General features: G+C 49.7%; 1 protein-coding gene across 1 annotated transcript in view; it reads left to right on the plus strand.

Annotated features, from left to right (window-relative positions):
- The first annotated feature begins 516 nt into the window (after nucleotides 1–516).
- Nucleotides 517–22,785, plus strand: part of ALPL (alkaline phosphatase, biomineralization associated) — a 28,053-nt gene continuing 5,784 nt past the window's right edge. Inside the window, exons 1-6 of the mRNA XM_060259402.1 lie at nucleotides 517–589; nucleotides 968–1,087; nucleotides 1,181–1,296; nucleotides 4,018–4,192; nucleotides 7,690–7,865; nucleotides 20,940–21,083. Coding sequence (XP_060115385.1) covers nucleotides 532–589; nucleotides 968–1,087; nucleotides 1,181–1,296; nucleotides 4,018–4,192; nucleotides 7,690–7,865; nucleotides 20,940–21,083 — 789 coding nt within the window. The 5' untranslated portion in view covers nucleotides 517–531. The remainder of the gene's footprint in view (nucleotides 590–967; nucleotides 1,088–1,180; nucleotides 1,297–4,017; nucleotides 4,193–7,689; nucleotides 7,866–20,939; nucleotides 21,084–22,785) is intronic.

Consider the following 22,785-nt stretch of genomic DNA (forward strand, 5'->3'; position numbering starts at 1 on the left):
ATCTGTTCTGCTTTAACTCTGTCTACCAGAACGCAAAGCACAGATTTTTCTGAAGCAGGTTTCTTCTAGTGAATCTTCTGTGTCATTCATTTCCAGCAAGTGAGCTCAGGTCTGTTATCATGCAGCCTTGCTTTCTTGTGTGTAACTGCATCACATTCATGAAAGAATTTGACTTCTGTTTTAAGGATCGATGCAACAATTTTGGCTTCATTCCATTGCATTTCCAGTCATTTTGAAGTTTTGCAAGATCTGCAAGGAATGTTTCAGTGTTTTCTGCTTTGACATTCAATGTAGCAATTCTGCTTTGGTTACCTTATTGCAGTTGTCGATGCGAGCTAATATTTTGTACCACACAGCTGGTAGAAGAGATGTCCCATAGAATAAAAGAACAGTCTTCCTCCAGGGAACTCTCGGGTCCCCTTTGGGCCCCTTCTGCTGACATGCTGCTGGGTTCTCTTTTGCAGGGCAGCCTGGTTCTGTGTGCCGTCCCGGGCCTTGCCAAACCTCCCGCCGCTTCCTGGAGGCCTCACGATGAAAGTGCTTCTCTTTGCCATTCTGGCTGACGTCTGTCTGTCCTCCGTGATACCAGGTAAGTGACTCTGGGCAAACAGACACGCTAGTGGGAGAAACAGGCTGAAAGGACACCAGTCATGGCCTGCCAGCTCCTGGGGCAGTCATTGGCTGGCTAGCTATGACCTCACCAAAGGTCATCCAGCTGTCCTTGCTGGAGGGAGGGGCCGCAACTCAGTGGGTGCAAGGGAAAGCTTTCTCTGGCCTGGAGAGCCGCCAGCAGCAGCGGGCCAGATCTGAGCGTGAGAGAGAGAGAACTTGGCAGAAGCGTTCCCAAAGAGCAGGGCGAGGAGTCCCCCCCACACACAGAGTGTTCTTGTGAAGCCAAGGGGAGGGGGGAACGGGGGGGGATGCCTGGGCCTTCTCATTCGTCCTCCTCTTGCCACCCCCCTTCTAGAAAAGGAGAAGAACCCCCAGTACTGGAGGCAGCAGGCCCAGGAGACGCTGCGGAGAGCCCTGCAGCTGCAGCAGCTCAACACCAATGTGGCCAAGAACATCATCCTTTTCCTCGGGGACGGTGAGGGCTGCGGGGGGCCCTCTTGCCCTGGGTGGGGGAGGGGGGAGGCTCCCAGCTCCTGCCAGGCACTGAGAGGGTCTCTCCCTGCTGCAGGCATGGGGGTGGCCACGGTGACGGCTGCGCGCATCCTGAAGGGGCAGCTGCAGCACAGGAAGGGGGAGGAGACCGTGCTGGAGATGGACCGCTTTCCCTTCGTGGCCTTGTCCAAGGTAAGCAGGGGGCTCCACGCTCTGGGCATGTGCCAAAGGACAGCCCAGCAGAGCAGCCGTTCTCAGTCACACCAGGGAGGGCCTGCCGAGAACAGCTGCCCCCTGTTGTTGACCTGGCCCTGGCACTCAGAGGTGCCCTGCCCCTGGGCATGGCGGGACCCTTAAAGGGCTGTGACTTCCGGCCCTGCTCGTGGCCCCCTGCCCACCCCCCACCCCCGGGCAGCTGCTGGGGCTGAGGAAAGCCATTGCCGGTATCCGTGACCAGCTTGCCCACAGGGGGGTTGCGCAGCTGGGAGGCCTGAGGCCAGGGTCTTCCCTGCCTTGCCCACACTGGCTTTGCCCCCGGGTTCTGGGGAGGATTGTGGGGAAACTAAGGGTCACCCATCGGGGTGGCGAAGACCACAACACCCCAGCGCCCTCCCTTTCCCCTGCCCCACCGACCCCTTCCACTTCAGAACCCCAGAATGAGCCACTGACCTCTCCTGGGGCTGGGGGCACTCTGTCTGCAGGCCTGGCTGGCCGACACTCACTGGGTGGCTCTGGGGTAACCAGACTGCCAACACTGTAATCTCTGCTGCAGCTCCCCCTCCCTTGGCAACCAGGCTCAGGGCAGTCTCCTCGGGGGTGGGGGGGACAAAGCTTCCGGAGAGGGTGGTCTTTAGATCAATCCCCAAAAGTAACCTGGGAAGGAATCACACACAGGGCGGCTGGTAAGTTGGGAGGGTTTCTGGGAGCAAATGGATGGGTCTTGCTCAACTGCCCCCCAGGCACTGGGAGAGGAGGGGACGCTCCCCTCTTGCACTAGGGCACCTCTGGGTGCCTCCCTTCCTGCCACTCTTGAGCTGGGCACACAGAGGCCCTTTGGCTGCCAGGCGTGGGGGGGAGCACTGTCCCAGGGCACCGGCCTCCCTCCAGCAGGGGGCGCTGCAGTGCGGAGGCTCCATCAGTGCTGGCGACAGCAGCAGAAGGGTCCCTCCTCCCTTCCTCTCTCATCAGACATCCCTGAAGCCATCCCAGCAGCAGCGGCAGCACCCTGTGGCAATGAATTCCACTGGCCAGAAAAGGAAATGTTTACTTCTGTTTCCTCATTGCCTGGGTGGGTCTCCCACACTGAACCTGACATTCCAGCATTTCAAGAGGCTCCATAGCATTCCTCAGGTCACATTCTTGATACTCAACGTGGCTTTATCAGTCTCCGGCACGTCAGGTTATCTTTTGGAGGAGCGTAAAAAGCGCCATCTACTTTAGCTCCTTTGGTCTGGAAGCTGGGGCATTGTGGCTCATGGCCCTCTAGGACTTGGGGGGTCTGGGCCACCTCTCCCACGCTCTCAGAGTCAGCACCCGCACAGGCTGGTTGTGAGGCTCAGACGCCGGAGGGGGAAGCCATCTCTGCTGCTGGAAGGTCCTGGGTGGGGAGGAGGAAAGGTGGAGAGAAAATGTGGCCACCACCCCGTGTTCTCTGGGCCCTGCTTTGCACAGGGGAGAAACATCCACTGGAGCTTGTCTCAGGCAAGAAGATTTCTTCTGCCGCTCGGGGCCTTCTTTGGGGGGCTCTCAGCGGATGGGAAGCCCCAGGAGGGGCCAGCTCCTCGCCCACCCCCGCCAGGACTCTCTGCCACCAGCCTCCATGGTTCCACTAACCAAGTCTGGTGTGCTTGCCCGGGGCCAATTGTAACAGGGTTGGTCCAGGGTGGGAGTTAGCATTCCACACTGCTTGACAGCTTTCATTTCTTCTTCCTCCTACCAAACGGTCTTGCCTCATATTGTGGTCACGCTAGTTATTGATGTATGTTCCAGGAACAAAAACCGGGGCTTGGTTTGGGTGCAGGGAGGGGCCAGCCTGGCTGCTCGTGGGCACCTGGTGCCAAGTGGGGCCACCTCTCTGCTGCTTTCCTTTCCCCACGGAGGAAAAGGCCTTCCTCTCAGTTGCAGGAAGACGCTGAAGACTAGCAAGTGGCAGCTAGATTAGCTGGCTGGAGTGTCAGGCTCTCTCTCTCTCTCTCTCTGTCTGTCTGTCTCTCTCGAAGAGGATTCTAAATGCTGTAAATCAGACAAATGCATAAAGATTGTGGGTCTGGAAAGACCATATTAGGCTCAGTTCCTTCTGTCAAGGGCAACCAATGACACAGGCAGCCCTTTGCCCCTTGCCTGCCTCCCCCTTGAGTTCTTTGGACCTCTCTGGCTTTGGGGGCTCTAAGCATGGAGGGATGAGTGGTTGGTGGAGGCAGCTGCTCTCCTAGCCAACGTCTTCCAAGCAGGCTGCTCCTGCCTTATTTCAAATGCTCTGAGCAGAATTCGCAAGTGGGCTCCTGTGTCTAGTGACAGTGGAGGGCTCCTTTGGCGCCCCCCGCTGAGCTTTGCCTGTGGTGTTCCGGATTCTCGGCCATCTGCCTTCCCCCCGTTTCCAGTGGGAGTGAAGGTGGAGGCCTGGCCAGGTGCCTTGGAGGTCTGTTGCTGGCAGGCAGATCCTGACTGGCCCCAGAGCAGCTGGCTGAGATCTTTGTCCCACAGGACCCATTTTGAGGAAGGGCAGGGAGGAACCCAAACCACCTCCTGTCACCTTGCCAAATGCTGCAGGTGAAAGAAGTTCTAAGCAGAGGCAGGTTGGCCACAGGCCGCCCACTGGCCATCTGGGTTGCTCGGCCTGTTCCCCCGGTGCCCCCCAGGCTGAGTGGACCTGAACCACTTTGCTCAAGATCATCGCGGCCTTCTCTCCCGCAGACGTACAACACCAACGCGCAGGTCCCTGACAGTGCTGGCACCGCCACAGCTTACCTGTGCGGGGTGAAGGCCAATGAGGGGACAGTCGGGGTCAGCGCGGCCGTGACCAGATCCCAGTGCAACACCACAGCGGGCAACGAAGTGACCTCCATCCTCAAGTGGGCAAAGGAAGCAGGTGGGTGGATGGTGGGCAAGGGAGGGGGGAGCCTAAAAGAACAGGCCCTGAATGCCTCGTGGCCTGTTCCAGCCGTCACTCTCCTTCCTGCCAGTGCTCCAGAGGGGGCAGCTCCGGTGAAATGAAAGGCTTCCCATGCCCCCCCCCCCTTTCTAAGGGGGCCTGCCTGCTCTTCCTTCCTTATGGGGCCCAGGAAGGCCCAACCCTTTGTCCAGGTTCCCAAGGAAAGCGCTGCTGGCTGAATGTCCTTCCTGGTGCTGCTTCCTCATTGGCTGGCTGGCTCTGACTCTGACAATCAGATATTGTCTTTTGGGATCTCTTGAGTGATGGGGCGCCCTAAACTGTCAGGGAGGAAATGCAGGAAAATTCGTGATGGAGGTTGGGCCGGGCAGAAGAGAATGGCACAGGTGCTTTGGGTCGATGGGAAAACTGGGCCTCCAGCAGCCAGCCGTGGCCTGAGGGGAAGGCATGTCAGGGAGAGCAGCGGGTGCACATGGTGGGCGGATCTTGCCAGGCCAGCCTGCTCCTTGGGAAACAAAGTGGGTGGGGGGGAAGGTTCCTTTCATGAGTGTCACTGAGGCTGGCGGAGCCCTTCCCTCGGGGCTGGCTGATAAACGGAGAAATGCACGGCTGGGGGTGGGAGTGGGGGGCCTGGGAGATTGGGGGGGTCCCCCAAAATGCGAATGTCTGGCAAGGACTTGCTTGGCCTCTCCTCAGCCACTGGCCCTCCGGGCCCAGACACCAAGCTGGGGTGGCAAAGCCCTTTGGAGCCTCCCCTCCTCGGGTTCTTAAGCATCTGGCCGAAACTTCCTCCTTTCTTGCTTGCTTGCTTGGGGAGAGGGGCAGAGTTTCTCCAGAGTATAAACTGAGCTGAGCAGAAAGGTATTTTGCTCTTGTCACAGCAGGAGCACAAGTGGGATTTTGGCACCAAGGCAAGCTGTCTAACAGATAGATTCTTCCTGAACCCCCCCCCCCCCCAAAAAAAAGGCAGAGGTGATGTAGAGGACAGAAGCACTTAACCAGCGAGGCAGTTTGCAAAACGTCCTCTTGAAACTTCACTTAGTAGCTGACCCCTGGAAGCCGCCAGAAGAAAGAGCAGGACATTTGAGCCATCCTTCCTGAGGTCGGGACCTTCCTGAGGTTCAGGGTTGCCAATCCCCAGGTGGGGGATCCCCCGGTTTGGAGGCCCTCCCCCTGCTTCAGGGTCATCAGAAAGCGGGGGGAGGGGAGGGAAATGTCTGCTGGGAACTCTGTTATTCCCTATGGAGATTTATTCCCATAGAAAATCATGGAGAATTGATCCGCGGGTATCTGGGGCTCTGGGAGGGTCTGGTTTTGGGGGTAGAGGCACCAAATTTTCAGTATAGCATCTAGTGCCTCTCCCCAAAATACCCCCCAAGTTTCAAAAAGATTGGACGAGGGGTTCCAATTCTATGAGCCCCAAAAGAAGGTGCCCCCATCCTTCATTATTTCCTATGGAAGGAAGGAATTGAAAAGGTGTGCCATCCCTTTAAATGTGATGGCCAGAACTCTCTTTGGAGTTCAATTATGCTTGTCACAGCCTTGATCTTGGCTCCACCCCCAAAGTCTCCTGGCTCCACCCTCAAAGTCCCCAGCTATTTCTTGAATTGGACTTGGCAACCCTACTGAGGTTGGACATGGGACCGGTTGGGGGGGTGGGTCCAGGCAGCAGAATCCAAATGGGGCCATGCTGAGCTCTCCTGCTCAGTTACTCTATAGAAAGGCTGAGGAGAGCTGGGGGGAAAGGTTTGGGGAGAAAGTAAAGAGGCACTGGGGCCTGTGGCACCAATTATTTCCCTTTCGCAAACCATCCAGAACCCTGCCCTGCTCCCAGAGCATTCCCTGCTCCGTCGGGTCAGTTCTGCCTTCCTCCATGCCTGGTTCTTCCCCTCCTTCCTTGAACTGTGAGGGAAGTCAGGTAGAGATTTGTACCCGGGCCCAAGTCAGCCTGGAGAGCGAGGATGTGACCCTGGGCCCCCCAAGTGCAAGCCTGTGAGCCATTTCTCCACACTGGCGGGGGGGGGGGGGAGGCCTGTGCTGTGCTCTCCAGGGGCTCTCCTCATTGCAGGATGGTCTGTGGCCGGTAGGATGGGACAGCAAGGACTGCTAGGCCCAAAGGATGATTGTCATGAAGACGGTTTGTTCTGAGGCCAGGAGAAAGCTAGAGGAAAAAGAAATCAGGAAACTTTTGCAATCCATTCTGAAGCCAGACATCTCTTTTGATAATTTCCCCTCTTTCTGATTTGAAGAAGTTTCCTTTTTATTTAAAACAGCACTGTGTTTGTCTGCAGTTTGGTATTGTTCTGAACATTGACATTTACCTTAGGATTCCTTGGATCAAAAACACAAAAGGGGGGAGGGGTCCTCCTCACAGAAGCTGTAAAATGAGAAGCCATGAATCACCTCCCCCCCAGCCCCCCCTCCGCTGCCTTGGCCTCCTTGTGGGGATGGAGGTGCAAATCCAAACCTGGGATCCTTCCTGTTTATTGTAAAACAAATACACCCGTGGAAAAGCCATTAAAAGGGTGTGTTTTGAAGAGCCTTCTGTCTGTGTGGGATTGCTCTGGCAGAACCGCCGGAGCCCATCAAGCCCGAGGATGCGAGGCGAAGCGGAGGAATCCCTCCCTCCCTGCCCTTCTGCCTGCAGGCCAGGCTCTGGGCTGTGGGCTCCCTCCCGCAAGCCCTGCAGCCGTCCCACGCTTGGAAGAGCTGCATCCATCCCTTCAGATCAAAGGGTGACATTTCCAGGTGCCCAGACTTGGAACCAGCCTAACCTACCTGACAGCTGCTTCTTTCTATGGATCAGTTGACCCGGGGAATAAAAATAAACTCCTGGGCTTCCCCCTGGAAAACATGCCCCCCCCCCTCGCTCGGGTTACAAAGCTCTCTGTCTTACCCTCTGTATCCCCAGGGGCTGCTGCAGACAGAAGGGGAAAGGGAAGGAAAGGGGGGGGGGGCTTCAGGAATAAAACTCATTTGTTCTGGAGAGGAGGGAGGAGGCCCAGTGAGATGCCTGCCTTTACAGAGACAGGAGGGCAATATCTGGAACCCGCGGGGTCAGTAGCCTATTGGAAAGGCAGAGCAGTGAGTGAGTAACCCCCCTGCCACACCCACTGTCATTGTCCCCGCTGCAAGGCCATTTTGCAGAGAAGCAAGAGGCTGGTGGCTGCCCATCCAGAAATGCCCCCTGTGTTCCACATGTGCCCAGACAGGGTTGCCAGCTCTGGGTTGGGAAATTCCTGGAGTTTCATTGGGGGGGTGAAGCCCGGGGAGGGCGGGGGCCTCAGCAGGGTCGAGTGGCATAGAAGCCATCCTCTGAAGCAGCCGTTTTCTCCAGGGAACTGATCTTGTGATAGCAGGAGATCTCCAGGTGCCACCTGGAGGTTGGCAACCCTGTCATCAAAGCTGCTCTTGTGCCAAGAAACGGAAGCCCTGCGGGGCCTGTCTGCACTGGCCGCTCGCCTCTCTGCTTTCAGGCAAATCCGTGGGCATCGTCACCACCACGCGGGTCAACCACGCCACACCAAGTGCTGCCTACGCCCACTCCGCTGACCGGGACTGGTATTCTGATAGCGAGATGCCCCCGGAAGCCCTCCAGCAAGGCTGCAAAGACATCGCCCACCAGCTCTTTGAAAACATCCCCGACATTGAGGTGAGGGTCTGCGACGGGCAGCCCGGCCAGAGGGGAGTGGGAGGGAGGCAGGGAGGGAGGGAGGGAGCTCCCTTGCTCTTAGGACCCCCCCCTCCCCGCAAAGGAGTGGGTCAGCCTGGGTGCTCTCCCTCCTGGGTCAGCCTGGGTGCTCTGCTCTGAAGGGCAACCGCTCTCCAGGGTCTTCCAGCCCTGCCGCCCAAGGTGAGTGGGGATGAGTCTTGACCCTTATTGATGAGGGGTTGTGGTGTGGGATGAGACAGCTCTCTCCAATGGCCAGTGAGAACCTGGTTTGGGTTCAGTAACACCTTAGAGGCCAACAAGATTTGGGAGGGGGGGCAGAAACTTTCTGGGAGCAGAATTCGCTTGGTCAGCTTGAAAGCTCATGCCCCGAAAAAGTGATTGGTTTCTAATCTGCTACTGGACTTGAATCCAGAGCTTCTGCTGTAAGCCGATATGACTGCTCTCCAAAACCGTAAGACTTTGTATCTCTTCAGTCGAGGGGAGCGGAGGTGTGGACAGTCTTAGCCTGTTCTAGTTCTTGATGACCCTTTCAGCCCACGCTTCCTCCAAGGAAAGCAGAACACTGTTTGTCGTCTCTGCCCACCACAAGTTCTTGAGGAAACATTATACTGGTGTCCTGCCACCCTTCCTCCAAGACGTTCTTGCCTTTTCTGCTCACCACACAACTTTGTGATGTAGGCTAGGCTAGAGGGCACGGCCGGCTCAAGGTCCAAGACTCTTGCCACCAGCCTCACTGGACTCGTGCATCCTGGGTCCCCCCCCCCCACACTTTCTCTGAGGAAGGCTGCGGAGGAAGGGGGCCTTGCTCTCAAGACAGCCACTCTCGCCTTTGAACACGGATTGGGGGGGGGGCACCAGAGTCAAGGGGATGGATGTGAACAAGCAGCGGGGCTCCTCCTTTGTCCTCCAGGATCCCGGCCTGCTTGCGAGTGACAGCAGAATAAGGAAGGGGGGGAGTTCTGGTGACACCTGGGGAGGACTCAGTAATGTGCACTTTCCGCAGAACCGGAGGGCGTGCTCTGCAGCAACATGAGACCTCTTAAGCACCCCCCAAGTTGCCGGTTCTCGGAGGGCATCTCTCCCAAAGAGCTGATGAAACTGGACCGGCCGTGGGAGTGTGAGGGAAGCACGCCTGCCTGAAGGGTCCCTTAGAGGCAGCCTGGGTGTTCCGTTGTTGCTGATCCTGCTTGGCCTTGCGTGGCAATCTTGTTTTGTCCGGGGAGCTGCAAGTTTACTTAGCAAAACAAATAGTTTATGTTCCTGTGGCTGACCACGTTTCCAGAGCCGGACATAAATCCTCCTCCGTGAGCCCCTCGCCTGCCCTCCTGACGCTCACAGCCAACGCTGCCCTGCAGAGAGGTTTGGACCCCCCACCCAGCCACCCTCTCCCATCAGCTTTTGTAGAAAGACAGCTCTCCAGGCCTTATGGTTGAAGAGCACAAGGAATGGCACACCCAAGTGACAGTGCTCTTTGGGAGGATTCCCCCAGCAGGCTTGGCTTGACCAGAGTGGCATCTGGGCAGCAACACAGAGCAGAAGTGACCACCGGACAATGTTGGGGTCCAGTCAGGCACCTTTCAGAGGTTCCCTCTGGGTGTAAGGTGTGGTGTGCAGGCCTGCCTCTTCTTCAGCTGCAGCTAGAGGGGATGGCTCATGCTTTCCTCAAAAAGGTGCACTTTCCAGACTTTGAATAGACAAACCCAGCAGGGCTCTGCAGCTCCGACTCTCTTCCCCTCACACCCCCCCCCAGGTAGGTAGCCTCTGGCTAAGCAGCTCCAATTGGGCCCGGGAGGGAGTGGAGATGTTCTCCCTGCCCCAAGGGGCATCCCAGGCATGGCACCCAAAGGCCCCTCCCACCCTCCAGGGCCTTCCTCTTCTGTAGACAAGGATCTTACAGCTTCACACAAGTGTCCTTGCACTTTGTGAATGGGAGGGGGGCACAATCTCATGCGGCAGTTGCGCACACCTGCCACAGTCGGAGCAGACACGCCCGGTTGCTCAAGTCCACGGGCCGGCTGGGCCCCTTCTCTGCAAGCAGATGGGTTCCAGGGTCAGGATGAAGGGGAGCGTGACAAACAGGGCTGCCGGGGAGGGGAGGGGGGTGTTAATCTTTTATCTGGGCCACCGGAACACAACACTCCCCCCCCCTGCATCAGCCTGCGGGGCTTGGACATCAGCTGGCTCCAGCTTCCAGAAAGCGCCACCCAGGCCTTTTGTGCAGCCACCATTGTGCAAAGGAAATGGCGCCCCCTGCTGACCCTCTGCGGCCTCAGCAGCCCTTCCTTTGGAGAGCAGGGAACAGTCGGCTCTCTCTGGTGGCTTTCAGGGCTGCCACCCTCCAGGTGGTGCCTGGAGATCTCCTGTGGTTACAACTTTTCACCAGATGGCAGCGCTTATTTCCCCCAGAGAAAAGGGCTGCTTTGGAGGGTGGATGGGAGGGCAGGATGGCCCTCTGCAGGCTCCCCTCCCCTCCCTTCAGGCATTGCCAGCTCAGAGCTGAACGCCTAGAAAGGCTGCTTTTCACATGCTGTTCTTTTCAGAGTTGAAGAGCGGATCCTTCGCTTTCCACTCAGTGAACAGGCCACGTGCCAAACAGGGCCATCCGGCTCGGAGGAAACCTTCCCGTGGGTGAGCTGGAGAGGTCTGGCCCTGGCGGGGAGACTTCTTGGGAGAGTTTTTATCCAGGCTCCCTTTGGCCTTGGGAACAGCCCACACAAGCAGTGCTGCCTGGCCCTGCATCTGGTGCCCTTTCCGGAAGTTTCCCCCTGAGCTCCTCCAGGGATCCTGGCCTAAGGGCTGGGGGAGGAGAAGGGGGCCAGGGTCCACCTGGGCTTTGTTGGATGCACGGCTGATCCTTCACGAAAGATGCCCAGATGGAGGGCTGCTGCCAAGTGGGCAGTCTATTATACTCTATGGAGACCGATGCCCATTGGGTATAATAGAGAACTGATCTGTGGGTATCTGGGGCAGCTGTTTCTTGAGTTAGAGGCACCAACTTTGCAGCATAGCAACTGGTGCCTCTCCTCAGAACACCTCCCAAGTTTCAAAATGATTGGACGAGGGCGTCCAATTCTATGAGCCCCAAAAGGGGTGACATGATAGGGGTTTACAAGATAATGCATGGGATGGAGAAAGTAGAGAAAGAAGTACTTTTCTCCCTTTCTCACAATACAAGAACTCGTGGACATTCGATGAAATTGCTGAGCAGACAGGTTAAAACGGATAAAAGGAAGTACTTCTTCACCCAAAGGGTGATTAACATGTGGAATTCACTGCCACAGGAGGTGGTGGCGGCCACAAGCATAGCCAGCTTCAAGAGGGGGTTAGATAAAAATATGGAGCAGATGTCCATCAGTGGCTATTAGCCACAGTGTGTGTGTGTGTGTATATATATATATATATTTGGCCGCTGTGTGACACAGAATGTTGGACTGGAGGGGCCACTGGACAGATCCAACATGGCTTCTCTTATGTTCTTATGTGCTCCTAGTCTTCATTATTTCCAGTGGAGGGAAGGCTTTTAATAGGAGTGTGGTCTGTTTCCATATGATGGCCAGAATTCCCTTCAGAGTTCAATTGTGCTTGTCACAGCCTTGCTCCTGGCTCCACCCCCAAAGTCTCCTGGCTCCACCCCCGAAGTCCCCAGAGATTTCTTGAGCCGGACCTGGCAACCCTACCAGTGTGGAGGCTTCTCTCGCAAGCAAGGCCAGGCAGAGGGACTGTGAGGGGCCACCCACCAGACTGGCTGCAGCCCCTGTGAGATCCTGCCGCAGCTGCCCTGTGGCTGGACTGGAATCAGAGGAGACCACCCTTTCCCTGCAGGCTGTGCAAAGGAAGGCCTAATCCCAGGAGGAGGTGGGCAGAGCAAGGAACAAGAGGTTCCAGAGTGGGCGGAGGGGATCAGCGCCAGAGATGGAGCAGAAATTGGGGGGGGGGGGCTAGGAGCAGCATGCCACAAATCCCAAAGATTGCTCTGATCCCACCACCAAGCTCTGGCAAAGCTCTGCCTAGGCCTGGCTTCCAGCAACCTGTGGGTGCCAGGAGAGACGCAGCATGCTCTCCCAGCAGTGCCGGGAATGGGAGGGACTCCTACCTAGTGAGGGCCAGGCAGAAGCCACGGTAGTGCAAACAGCTGCCCCAAAGGCCCCAGCCACAAGGGAGGTCAGGGCCAGGCCCCTTTCATCAGGAGCATCAGCTGGCCGGCTCCGGCCCGCACTTGCCTCGGGTGTAAATAAATAGGGACGCCTCTGGGTCTCAAAATAGCCCCAAAGCTAAAACGGCTGAATCTGCTCTTTAAGCAGCTTAATAGGCCCATTTTTTTATATAATTTTAACTTTGTTCCTGGGCTGGAAATAATTACATGCTGGGCAAGCCAGTTCTGTTTCGCAGAGATTTGTTGGTCTGTAATTATTTTTTTCCTCCTGCTGCTGCTGTTATGATTCACCTTTTAAGCAGACACGAAAGCCAAGGAGGGGTCTGCTGGGCCAGCCAGAAGGAGCTGCGGGCAAATGAATGCACTCTCCCGTGCCAGGCCAGAGGAATCCCTGCCCGCCGGGACTGGGCAAGCGGCCCTCAAGAGGGGCTGCAAGACCTTGCCCACAGGGCTCCCCCCCGCTGAGGGAGGCAGCTGCCAGGGAGCGATCCTGCCACCTTGCAGCCCCCCCCCCCCCCCGTTCTTGGGGGCAGGGGGCATGAGCTCAGCCCCTACGAGGAACTGGAGCAGTTAGATGCAAAAGGAGAAAAAGTTTCCCGAAATCTAATCACAGCACCAATTACTTTTCTAGATTTATATACTGTGTATATATAAACAAATCTATATAAATCTAATTCCAATACCAGGTTTCAAAGGAAACTACTTTCTTCCTGTCAGCTTTCTTCCTCATCTGACTTTCTTTTTTTTTTTTATGAATAAACAATTTTATTAGTAACATATGGTAGTAGAACTATAACTACTACTTATAAAAAGCTTAATATATATTAAGAAAAAGACCATCATTCTACCCCACATCTTACTTTCTCCCACCCCTCCCCCAATTACTTGACCCCCGCCAGTGTTATTTTCTTTAAAAAAACAGATATTAAAGGTACCCTTAACTATCAAGAAAAAAAACGAAACAAAAAAGAAACATAGGGAAGAAGAACCCCCTTCAAGAGTTATATTGTTATCTTAAAAATCTTAATCCTCAAAAATTGTCCAATGTCCTTTTATTTTCCACTCTTTCTCTACATATCTTCTGAATTTCTTCCACTCTTGGTTAAAAAGTTCTAAATCACAGTCTCTTAATTTTCTTGTTAATTTGTCCATTTCACTCCATGACATAACTTTCATAATCCAGTCCCATTTTTCTGGTATTTTTTCTTGCTTCCACAACTGCGCATACAATGTCCTAGCAGCTGAGAGCAAGTACCATATTAATGTTCTATCTTCTTTTGGAAATTTTTCCATTTGTAATCCCAGCAGAAAAGTCTCTGCCTCTTTATTGAATTCATATCCCAGGATCTTAGATATCTCTTGTTGAATCATTTGCCAAAACATTTTAGCTCTTTCACAAGTCCACCACATATGGTAGAAAGAACCTTCATGCTTTTTACATTTCCAGCACCTATCTGGCATCTTATTGTTCATCTTTGCTAATTTTTTTGGAGTCATATACCATCTATACATCATCTTAAAACAGTTCTCTTTAATACTATGACATGTTGCGAGTTTCATGGAATTTTTCCACAGATATTCCCAAGATTCCATCTTTATTTCTTTATTTACATTAATTGCCCATTTTATCATTTGAGATTTCACTACTTCATCTTCTGTAGCCCATTGTAAAAGTAATTTGTACACTTTTGAAATTAATTTCTCATTATCTCCAAGCAGAACTCTTTCCATTTCTGTTTGTTCTTTCCTTATTCCTTCAGCTTTGATATCATTCTCCATCAAACTTTTTATTTGTTGCATTTGAAACCAATCATATTTATAGTTTAGTTCTTCTGCAGTTTTCAATTCTATTTTCCCGCTTTGTATTTTTAGTAACTGGTTGTATGATAGTTGTTTTTCCTTGACTGTTTTGGCCGTTAACTTTATCACTTCAGCCGGCACTATCCATAAAGGTCTCCTCTCATCACCATATTTCTTGTACTTTATCCACACATTTAATAAGCTACTCCTTATATAATGGTGAGAGAAAAGACCGTCCATCTTCTTTTTTTCATAGTACAAATATGCATGCCAGCCGAATTTTTTTCCATGGCCTTCTAACATTAGAAGTTTTTTATTTAATAACGTTATCCATTCTTTTAACCATACTAAACAAATTGCTTCATGATACAGTTTCAAATCTGGTAATTGGAATCCACCTCTCTCTTTCGCATCTATCAGGACTTTCATTTTAATTCTAGATTTCCTCCCGGCCCACACGAATTCCGAAATTTTTCTTCGCCATTTATCAAATTGCTTAGCATCTTTCACAATGGGGATGGTTTGAAACAGATACATAATCCTTGGTAAAATATTCATTTTTACTGCAGCTATTCTACCCAACAGTGACAAATTGAGCTTGTTCCACTTTAGCATATCTTCTTCTATTTTACGCCATAGCTTTTCATAATTGTTCTTAAACAAATCAATATTTTTCATTGTTATCTCTACCCCTAGGTATTTTACCTTAGAGGTAACTTCACAACCCGTTAGTCTTTGTAGTTCTTGTTGTCTATTTTTCTGCATATTCTTACATAAGATTTTTGATTTTTCTTTGTTTATATAAAGTCCCGCCAACTCCCCAAACTCTTGTATTCTCATTAACAACAAAGGTGTAACTTGTAAAGGATTTTCATTTATAAACATTATATCATCTGCAAATGCTCTGTATTTATAGGTAAATCCTTTTATTTGTAGTCCTTCTAAATCTTTTTCTTCTTGAATCTGCATTAGTAAAATTTCAAGAGTCATTATAAACAGCAATGGCGAAAGCGGGCAGCCTTGTCTGGTACCTTTACTAATTTTCATTTCATCTGTAAGATCTGCGTTGATGCACAGCCTTGCACTTTGTTCAGAATATATTGCCTTTATCATTCTTATAAAACTTTCTCCAAGCTCCATTTTTTCCATCACTGCAAACATAAAGTCCCAATTTAAATTGTCAAATGCTTTTTCTGCATCCGCAAAGAATAGCGCTACTTCCTTTTCTGGATGTCTTTCATAATATTCTACAATATTTACAACAGTTCTAATATTGTCTCTTATTTGTCTTTTGGGAAGAAAACCGGCTTGGTCCTCTTTTATAAAATTTATCAAATATTGCTTAAGACGTTCTGCCAGAATTCTTGTAAATATTTTATAATCATTGTTCAAAAGTGAAATTGGTCTGTAATTTTTCACATTTGTAACATCTCTTTCTTCTTTAGGTATCAAAGAAATAACAGCTTCTTTCCATGTATTTGGTACCTTCCCTTTGACTCTTATTGCATTCATCAGCTTCTGTAATTTTGGTATTAATTCATCTTTAAACATTTTAAAATACTTGGCTGTATAACCGTCTGGCCCGGGAGCTTTATCATTTTTCATCACGTTGATTGCTGCCTCAATTTCTATTTTTTCAATTGGGTCATTCAAAATTTTTCTCATATTCTCAGTTAATGGCTCAATTTTTATTTTCTGTAGATATTCATCTATCTTTTTTCTCTTTACTTCAGCACCTTTAAACAGCTTGGCATAATACTTAAAAAATTCTCTTTTTATTCCCTCTTGAGTAACTACGTCTCTTTCATCTATCACAATTCTATTAATTATTTTATTTTCCCTCTTTTTTTTCAGCTGCCACGCCAAGTATTTCCCCGTCTTATTTGCTCCTTCAAACGATTTTTGCTGGAGCCTTTTCAAATTCCATTCTACTTCTTTGTTTAATAAATGTCTTAGTTGCGTTTGCAATATTGAAATTTCCCTTAGAATTTTCTTTTTCCCTGGTCTTTTCCTCAGCTCTCTTTCTTTTTTCTTTATTTCATTTTGAATATCCAGTAGTTGTTTTTCTTTTTCCCTTTTATCTTTATTGTTCAAAGTAATCAGCAACCCTCTCATTACTGCTTTATAAGCATCCCAGACCGTCTGAAAATCGATATCTTCTTTATCATTCACTTGGAAAAATTCTTTAGTTTCTTTTCCTAGGAAAGTCACTGTTTCTTTGTTCTGTAGCAAGTCTTCATTCAATCTCCATCTTCTCAATCTTTTGGACAGTTTTGTAATCCACATTATTGGGTTATGGTCAGTGCCAATTTTAGGCAAAATCTCTATCTTTCTTGTTATGAGGCCTAAATCTCTGGTTCCCCATAGCATGTCAATTCTAGAAAATGTCTTATGTCTTGCAGAAAAAAAAGTATAGTCCCGCACTTCAGGGTTAAACTTTCTCCATATGTCCTCCAAATTTTCCTGTTTTACTAATTCAAAAAAAGACTTTGGCAATTTTCCTTCTTTTCCACTATTTTTTTCCCCTCCGGATCTATCCAATGAGTTCTCAACTGTTCCATTAAAATCTCCCATTAAGAGTATTTGATCGTAGGTCAACTCATCTAGTTGTTGTGTAATGTCTTTAAAAAAAACATCTTTTGCACCATTAGGTGCATATAGTCCCAATAACAGCGTTTTTTTCCCATTTGATGTTATTTCCACTGCTACAAATCTTCCATCCTTATCTTTAAATACCAATTTTGGCTCCAGGTCTTGTTTAATATAAAAAACTACTCCCCTTTTTTTCTGGTCAGCTAACGAAAAAAATTCCCTTCCCAATTGTTTGTTCCATAAAAATTTATAATCCTTTTGTTTAATGTGGACTTCTTGCAAACAAATTATATTACAATTTTGCTTTTTAATCCAATGAAAAGTTGCCCTTCTTTTTTGTGGTGAATTTAGTCCATTAACATTCCAAGACAATAGTTTGTAATCCATCATGGTGCAAATTCTTTATTTTCTTCAAAAAATCTCCTCAGTTCTCGGGCATTTGTGATCGTGACTCTCTTCCCCTGAAGTTCAAAGCTCACACCCTCGGGGATTATCCATCTATACCTTGTGCCATTGTCTTTCAATTTTTCTGTCAACTTTTTATATGTTCTCCTGTCATTTATCACTTCTTTCGGTAGCTCCTTCATAATTCTCACTCTGCTACCTCTTACTATCAATGATTGTTCAAAGTTTCTCTTCATAATCCTTCCCACCATTTCCTTTGTCATGAATCTTACAACCACATCTCTTGGTAAGTTATTTTTTTTGGCATATAACGAGTTGACTCTATACATGTGATCATACATGCTTTTAGTCTTATCAGGGTCTTCTTCTAAGAATTCTGCGATTATGTTTGTTATATATCCTTTCAAATCATCATTCTCTTCCTCAGGTACTCCTCTCAAACGTAGCTGATTTTCCATTAATTTGCAGTCGTGAATCGTCACTTTTTCTTGTACTTTCAGCAAGGTGGTATCATGTGTTTTAACTTTCTCCTCCACCTCCTGTACTTTCTTGTCTATTTTCCCAATTTGGTTTTTGAGGTCATCCACTTCTTTTTTAATCACTGTAGTAAGTTCTTCCTTCAACTCTTCCATCATTTTCTTAACTCCTTTCATAATCCTGGCTTCCATAGCCTCCATTTGGTCTTGCATTTTTTCTAATGAAAGGGCTCTTGTTCGGAGCTGCCTGGGCTCTGACATTTAAGCAAAGAGCAAGGGGGATGCAATTAAAATACCAAAAATTTCCGTCGCACAATTTGCAAGTTTGACTACCAAGTTCAGAAGGTCTAAATTTTCTCTCTCAATTAAACTTTGTTCTGTTTTCTTCTGAGCTTCCCAGGCCCAGATATAAATTTTTGAAGAATTTTTCCCCTTTAAAAAAATGACGAAATTTTTGACCTCACCAATTTAAAATCTGACAGTCAGGTTCAATAGAGCAGGGCTTGCCCTTTCCAGCAAGCCCAATTTCGCTGGTTTCTGAGCCCCCAAAGCAAAGATATTTAACAAAAAAGTCTTTAAAAAATCCAAAATGGCGGCCGCGATTTTTTCTCCTTTTAAAGATTTTTTTTTCCCCTTTTAAAATCACCCCAGGAGCCCACCAATAATGTAGTCAATAGTTCTTATCTTCTTACCCTTTTCCCTGTCGTTTCTGTCACTTTTTAAAGTCCCAAATCTTTTTAAAACGATGTTTTAAATTGGACCTCCCAGCAATGGCTGCCGATGTTTCTCTATGATGTAGAGTAGGCTTTTTTCTTTACTGCTTCCTGTCTCTGTCACCTTCAACCTTATAGATTGCTTGACGCACTTCCTGTCTTGCTCAGTAGAGTTAGAGGACTGTTCCAGTATATTCCTGCGCAGTATGGTTGTTTACATTCCACAAATCGTAAGTAGACACAACAATGATTTCTCTTCAATTTTTAGCAGTTTTTAACACTGTCTTTTATGTCAAAATAGTCCAAACTTCACCCTTCCCTTCTTCTACTTGCAAGTTTTATATTTTCCCCTTATTTCCACCTTTAAAACGTCTCTTTAGTCTGTAAATAGCTCCGGAGTGAAAGAAGAGTTTCTGTACCTTTTTTCCTCTGTTTATCCAAGTTCCACTGGTCTTCCAAGACTTTAGTTGTTTAAAAATGTCCCAGAAGGTTAGGATCGTGACGAGCTTATGCCAAATCCATGGCTCTGAGAGATCTTGCAGACGATAATTTTGCAAACTTCTGAGACTCCTCAAAGCCTCAAAGGACCCTTCTCCAAAGCTCCTTTTCAGCCAAGGTAAATCTCTTCTAAAGTTTTTAGTGCAAGTCTTGGACCTTTCTCTCACTGAGAAAGGTAGGCAGTGGGCTTTGGTTTGCCCTCCACTACCCCGAACAAGACCTTCAGCTTGCTCCCGTTACGAGAGACAACTCAGCTCGCCATTTTCCTCCCCGGAAGTCCTTCCTCATCTGACTTTCATGCCCATTTCATCAATATGAATCTCCTCCCTTCTCTGAGGAGGGTGGAGCCCACGAGGTGACCTGAGGAAGCCGCTGCAGGGGCCCTGGGAAGGACTGGCCCAAAGGCCTTGGATGCCTGGAGGTCTGGGACAAGGGCAGGTTGCAGACAAAGCCCAGCTCTTTCTTAAAGGGCCAGCAGGCTTTAATAGGAGGTGACGGGCTCCAAATGGTCTGTTTGGGGCCCGTCTGTTAGGTCTGTCTGTACAGAAAGGGCTTGTGCGGTGACCTCTGTGAGAGATGTGTGTGTGAAGTGGTCTAAAGGGGTGTGTTTCTCACAACTACTTTGCAACTGCTTCATTGCACTTGCTTATGGCCCTTGCATATCCAGCCTTAATGTTTGAGGTATGAATAGGCTTAAACAATCACGCTTCATGATGGACAGCATCAGAGTTACAATCAGAACGGGCTGCTGAGCCCATCAAACATTTGCACTGAGATACCGCGCACATGTGTGTGTGTGTGTGAAGTGCCTTCAAAGTGCTTCCAGCTGTGGCAACCCCCTGAATTAATCTCCTCCCACTTGGCCTCTCATGAGCAGCCTTGCTGAGGGCTGGCAGATGTGGGGCGGGGGGGCTCCTGGCTTCCTCTTCTGCTGCCACCACCTTCAGTTCGCCCAGCATCCTTCTCCCTCCCCATTAGTCTTGTCTTATAATGTGACCCAAGTACAACAGCCTCAGTGGAGCCATTTTACCTTCTAGGGAGAGTGCAGACTTCATTTGACCTAGAAACCACTTCGTTGTCTTTTTGGGGTGGGGGGGAGGGGGTTACAGGGTATCTGTAAAACTCTCCTCCAAGACCACATTTCAAAGGAATCTACTTTCTTCCTGTCAGCTTTCTTCATTGTCCAGCTTTTGCACCCAGCCTTAGCAGTGGGGGATGCATGAATTGTCTTGGTCTTAGTCACCAGGGGCCATCCTGACACGTGAGGAACTTCTCTTGCTCCTTCTGGCTGCTTTTCCCAGCCTTGGTTTCCTTCTGATTTCTTGGTTGCTGCCTCCCTTTTGGTCAATGACTGAGCAAAGAAACAGAAAAACAGCCCCAAAGTTGTTCAGTTCCTCAGTAGTCCTTGCTTTTGTCTTCTTGATGCTGGAGACATCCTCCACCTTTGGCACTTCTTGCCAAAGTCTTCACTCTTTTCTGCCAGCAATCTGGTGGCACGTGGCATGATGTGTCTCAGACTGTTCAAGGGCTTCCACCAATTTTCACTCCATCTTCTTCTGACTCTGATCCATCTTTTTTGTCCACAGCTGCTGTGATGTACTGATCCATCCAAATGTTATTATTATTATTTATAATATGTATGTATGATTTATAATATGCATTGTTTTAATTGTTGAAGTTTTTATGTTGTGAGCCGCCCTGAGCCTGCTTTGGCGGGGAGGGTGGGATATAAATTAAATATCATCATCATCATCATCATCATCATCATCATCATCATCATCATCATCATCATCATCATCATCATCATCATCATCATCATCTTTCCTTCTGTTCTGCATATCAATTGAACAAATAGGGAAACAAAACAGCTCCTTGTCTACACTTTTGCCATTTGAAAGCCCTTCTGTTTCTCCATTTCCTGTCCTTCCCAGTAGCCTCTTGTCCAGCGTACCGGTCGCACATCAAAACAGTCAGATGTCTGGTGGCCACTTGCTTCTTTTAAAACCAACCCTCGCTTTTCATGATCCGCACCGTCCAAAGCTGTCCAATGAAAAACTGAACGTTTAAGCATCGCAGTCCAGGGAGTGAGTGAACTAAAGGGGACTGGACTAGGACATTTCCAGCCAGAAAATTACAAAGTGCTCTACTCTGGAAATGACAAACACAGAAAAAAGGTAGTAGCTCTAATAGCGAAGTGCGTACAAAAAGAGTCCCATTGCCTTAGTGAATGAAGCTTTCCCATCACAGCAATCCTTCCTTTGGCATGGAGTAGCCTAAACTGCCCATAGCAGGCAGAAACATGAGTCTGTGTTTCACACCGTTCTGTCTCACGCTTCCCTAAGTGTCTCCCACGCCTGGGCTCCTGTAATGTCCAGCAGCTGGTGTTTCAGGACCTTTTTCTCTGTGTGCTGCTCAGGTGATTATGGGCGGAGGACGGAAGTACATGTTTCCCAAGAACACCAGTGATGTGGAGTATCCAAACGAGGACAAGCATCGGGGGACTCGGCTGGACAACAGAAACCTTATTGATGTCTGGAGGGAGAAGAAACCTACAGATAAAGTGAGTGTTATGGTCCTTCTGGCTGGGGATGCAGCTCAGTGTACATCACAAGCATCAGAGAGTCCCAGAGCTGGAAGGGGCCCTAGAGGCCATCTAGTCCAACCCCCTGCTCAAGGCAGGATCAGCTGCCCTAGAGTATCTCTGACCAGCGTTCTTCCAGCTGCCGCTTAGAGACTGCCAGGGAGGGGAGCTCACCCCCTCCCTAGGGAACTGGTTCCTCAGGTGAACAGCTCTGACTGTCAAAAGGTTTCCCCTAATAGGCCACCCTTATTGCAGCCTTTCCGCTGCTGCCTGCCCCCCTCTCAGGGCCAGCCCTTCAAGAGAGCCATCCTAGTGGGCCTCAGGTCAGACCCAGTTCCTGGTATCCCCATGGAAAGGGTAGTGCTAGAAATGATTCCTTCTGAGACCCCAAAGAGCTGCTGTGACGTATTCATCCTATTGACTTGCATCCACAAGAGCTTTCCACAGATGGAAGGGATTTCAATCCAGGGAATGTGGCTTCCCCTCCTCATCCTCCCCCACAACGCTACTCCTGGGGAAAGAGGGACCCACAGGAACAGTGAAGGGGGTGGCGGCTCCATAGCAGCCGGGAATGTGCAAAGATTCCTGCCCCCTTTGGCCACAGAATCCGTGCATGAAATCAAAGCCGTTCTGACTAGTGGCTCAGATTTGGATCTAGAGGAGATTGGCAGTGCTGGTTCCCAACTGATCGCATGTTGCCTTAGTTGTGCTTCTGTGTGGCCTTGTTGCCCCTTGCATCTCTTCGGGGGAAGGGGGCTTGCCTCAACACGAGGACACAAGTCACTTGAACCCCTGAATGGATCCAGCAGGGAACGTGGAGGCGTGTGAGACGCTCGTCTTAGCACTTTGCTATGGGATGCCTGGCGGGCACCCTTCGAATCCACAAAAACATTTCTCTTCTCTCTCTGAGCTCTTTGCTCCATAGTACTTGAGCTACTGCGCTGATGGTCCTGCATGGCTCCCTCTTTGCTATACGCTGACGCTTAGCTGCTTTGAGAGAGCCAGCTGGTGTAGTGGTTAAGACTGGTGGGCTCTAATCTGGAGAACCAGATTTGATTCCTCCTCCTCCTCCTCCTCCTCATGCAGCCAGCTGGGTGACCTTGGGTCTGGCACTGTTCTCTCAGAGCTGTTCCTCTCAAGAGCAGTTATCGGAGAGCCCCACCGATCTCATGGGGTGTTTGTTGTGGAGAGGGGAAGGGGAAGGAGATTATTAGCCACTCTCAGGCTCCAAGTGAAGGGTGGGGTAGAAATGAGAGTCTCCTTCTCCTCCTCCCTCATGCTTGTTATCTTCAAGGACTGAGTTGTTTCTTCTCCCCCCTCCCGCCCCCCAGAGGCCAGGTACAAGATGCCCTGGCTCCTCCAAGTGTTTGGGGTAGCTTGAGTAATCATTTTTTGAGTTGCAGCTGGTATCTAGGGTATAAGATGTGTAGTTTTAGTTATGCATATGGTCCTCGGGTTCTGACTAAGTTTAGCTGTAGGTGCGTGCACATTTTTGGGGCCCAGCTGACAGAAGCTTAGCCTCCCTTTATCTGTATGTTTGATGCTTTTGATTACAAATCTCTTTGTAAGCAAATCTGCATCTCTAGTGCATCATTTCCTCAGAATTCCTGCAAACCGTAGAGCTCCTGGCAAGGCTTGTCACAGAGCCAGCCGTCCAGCAAGCTCTGGCTTGGGGTGCCGT

Source organism: Heteronotia binoei, chromosome 18 (genome assembly GCF_032191835.1).
Source record: "Heteronotia binoei isolate CCM8104 ecotype False Entrance Well chromosome 18, APGP_CSIRO_Hbin_v1, whole genome shotgun sequence".
NCBI classification, from domain to species: Eukaryota; Metazoa; Chordata; class Lepidosauria; order Squamata; family Gekkonidae; genus Heteronotia; species Heteronotia binoei.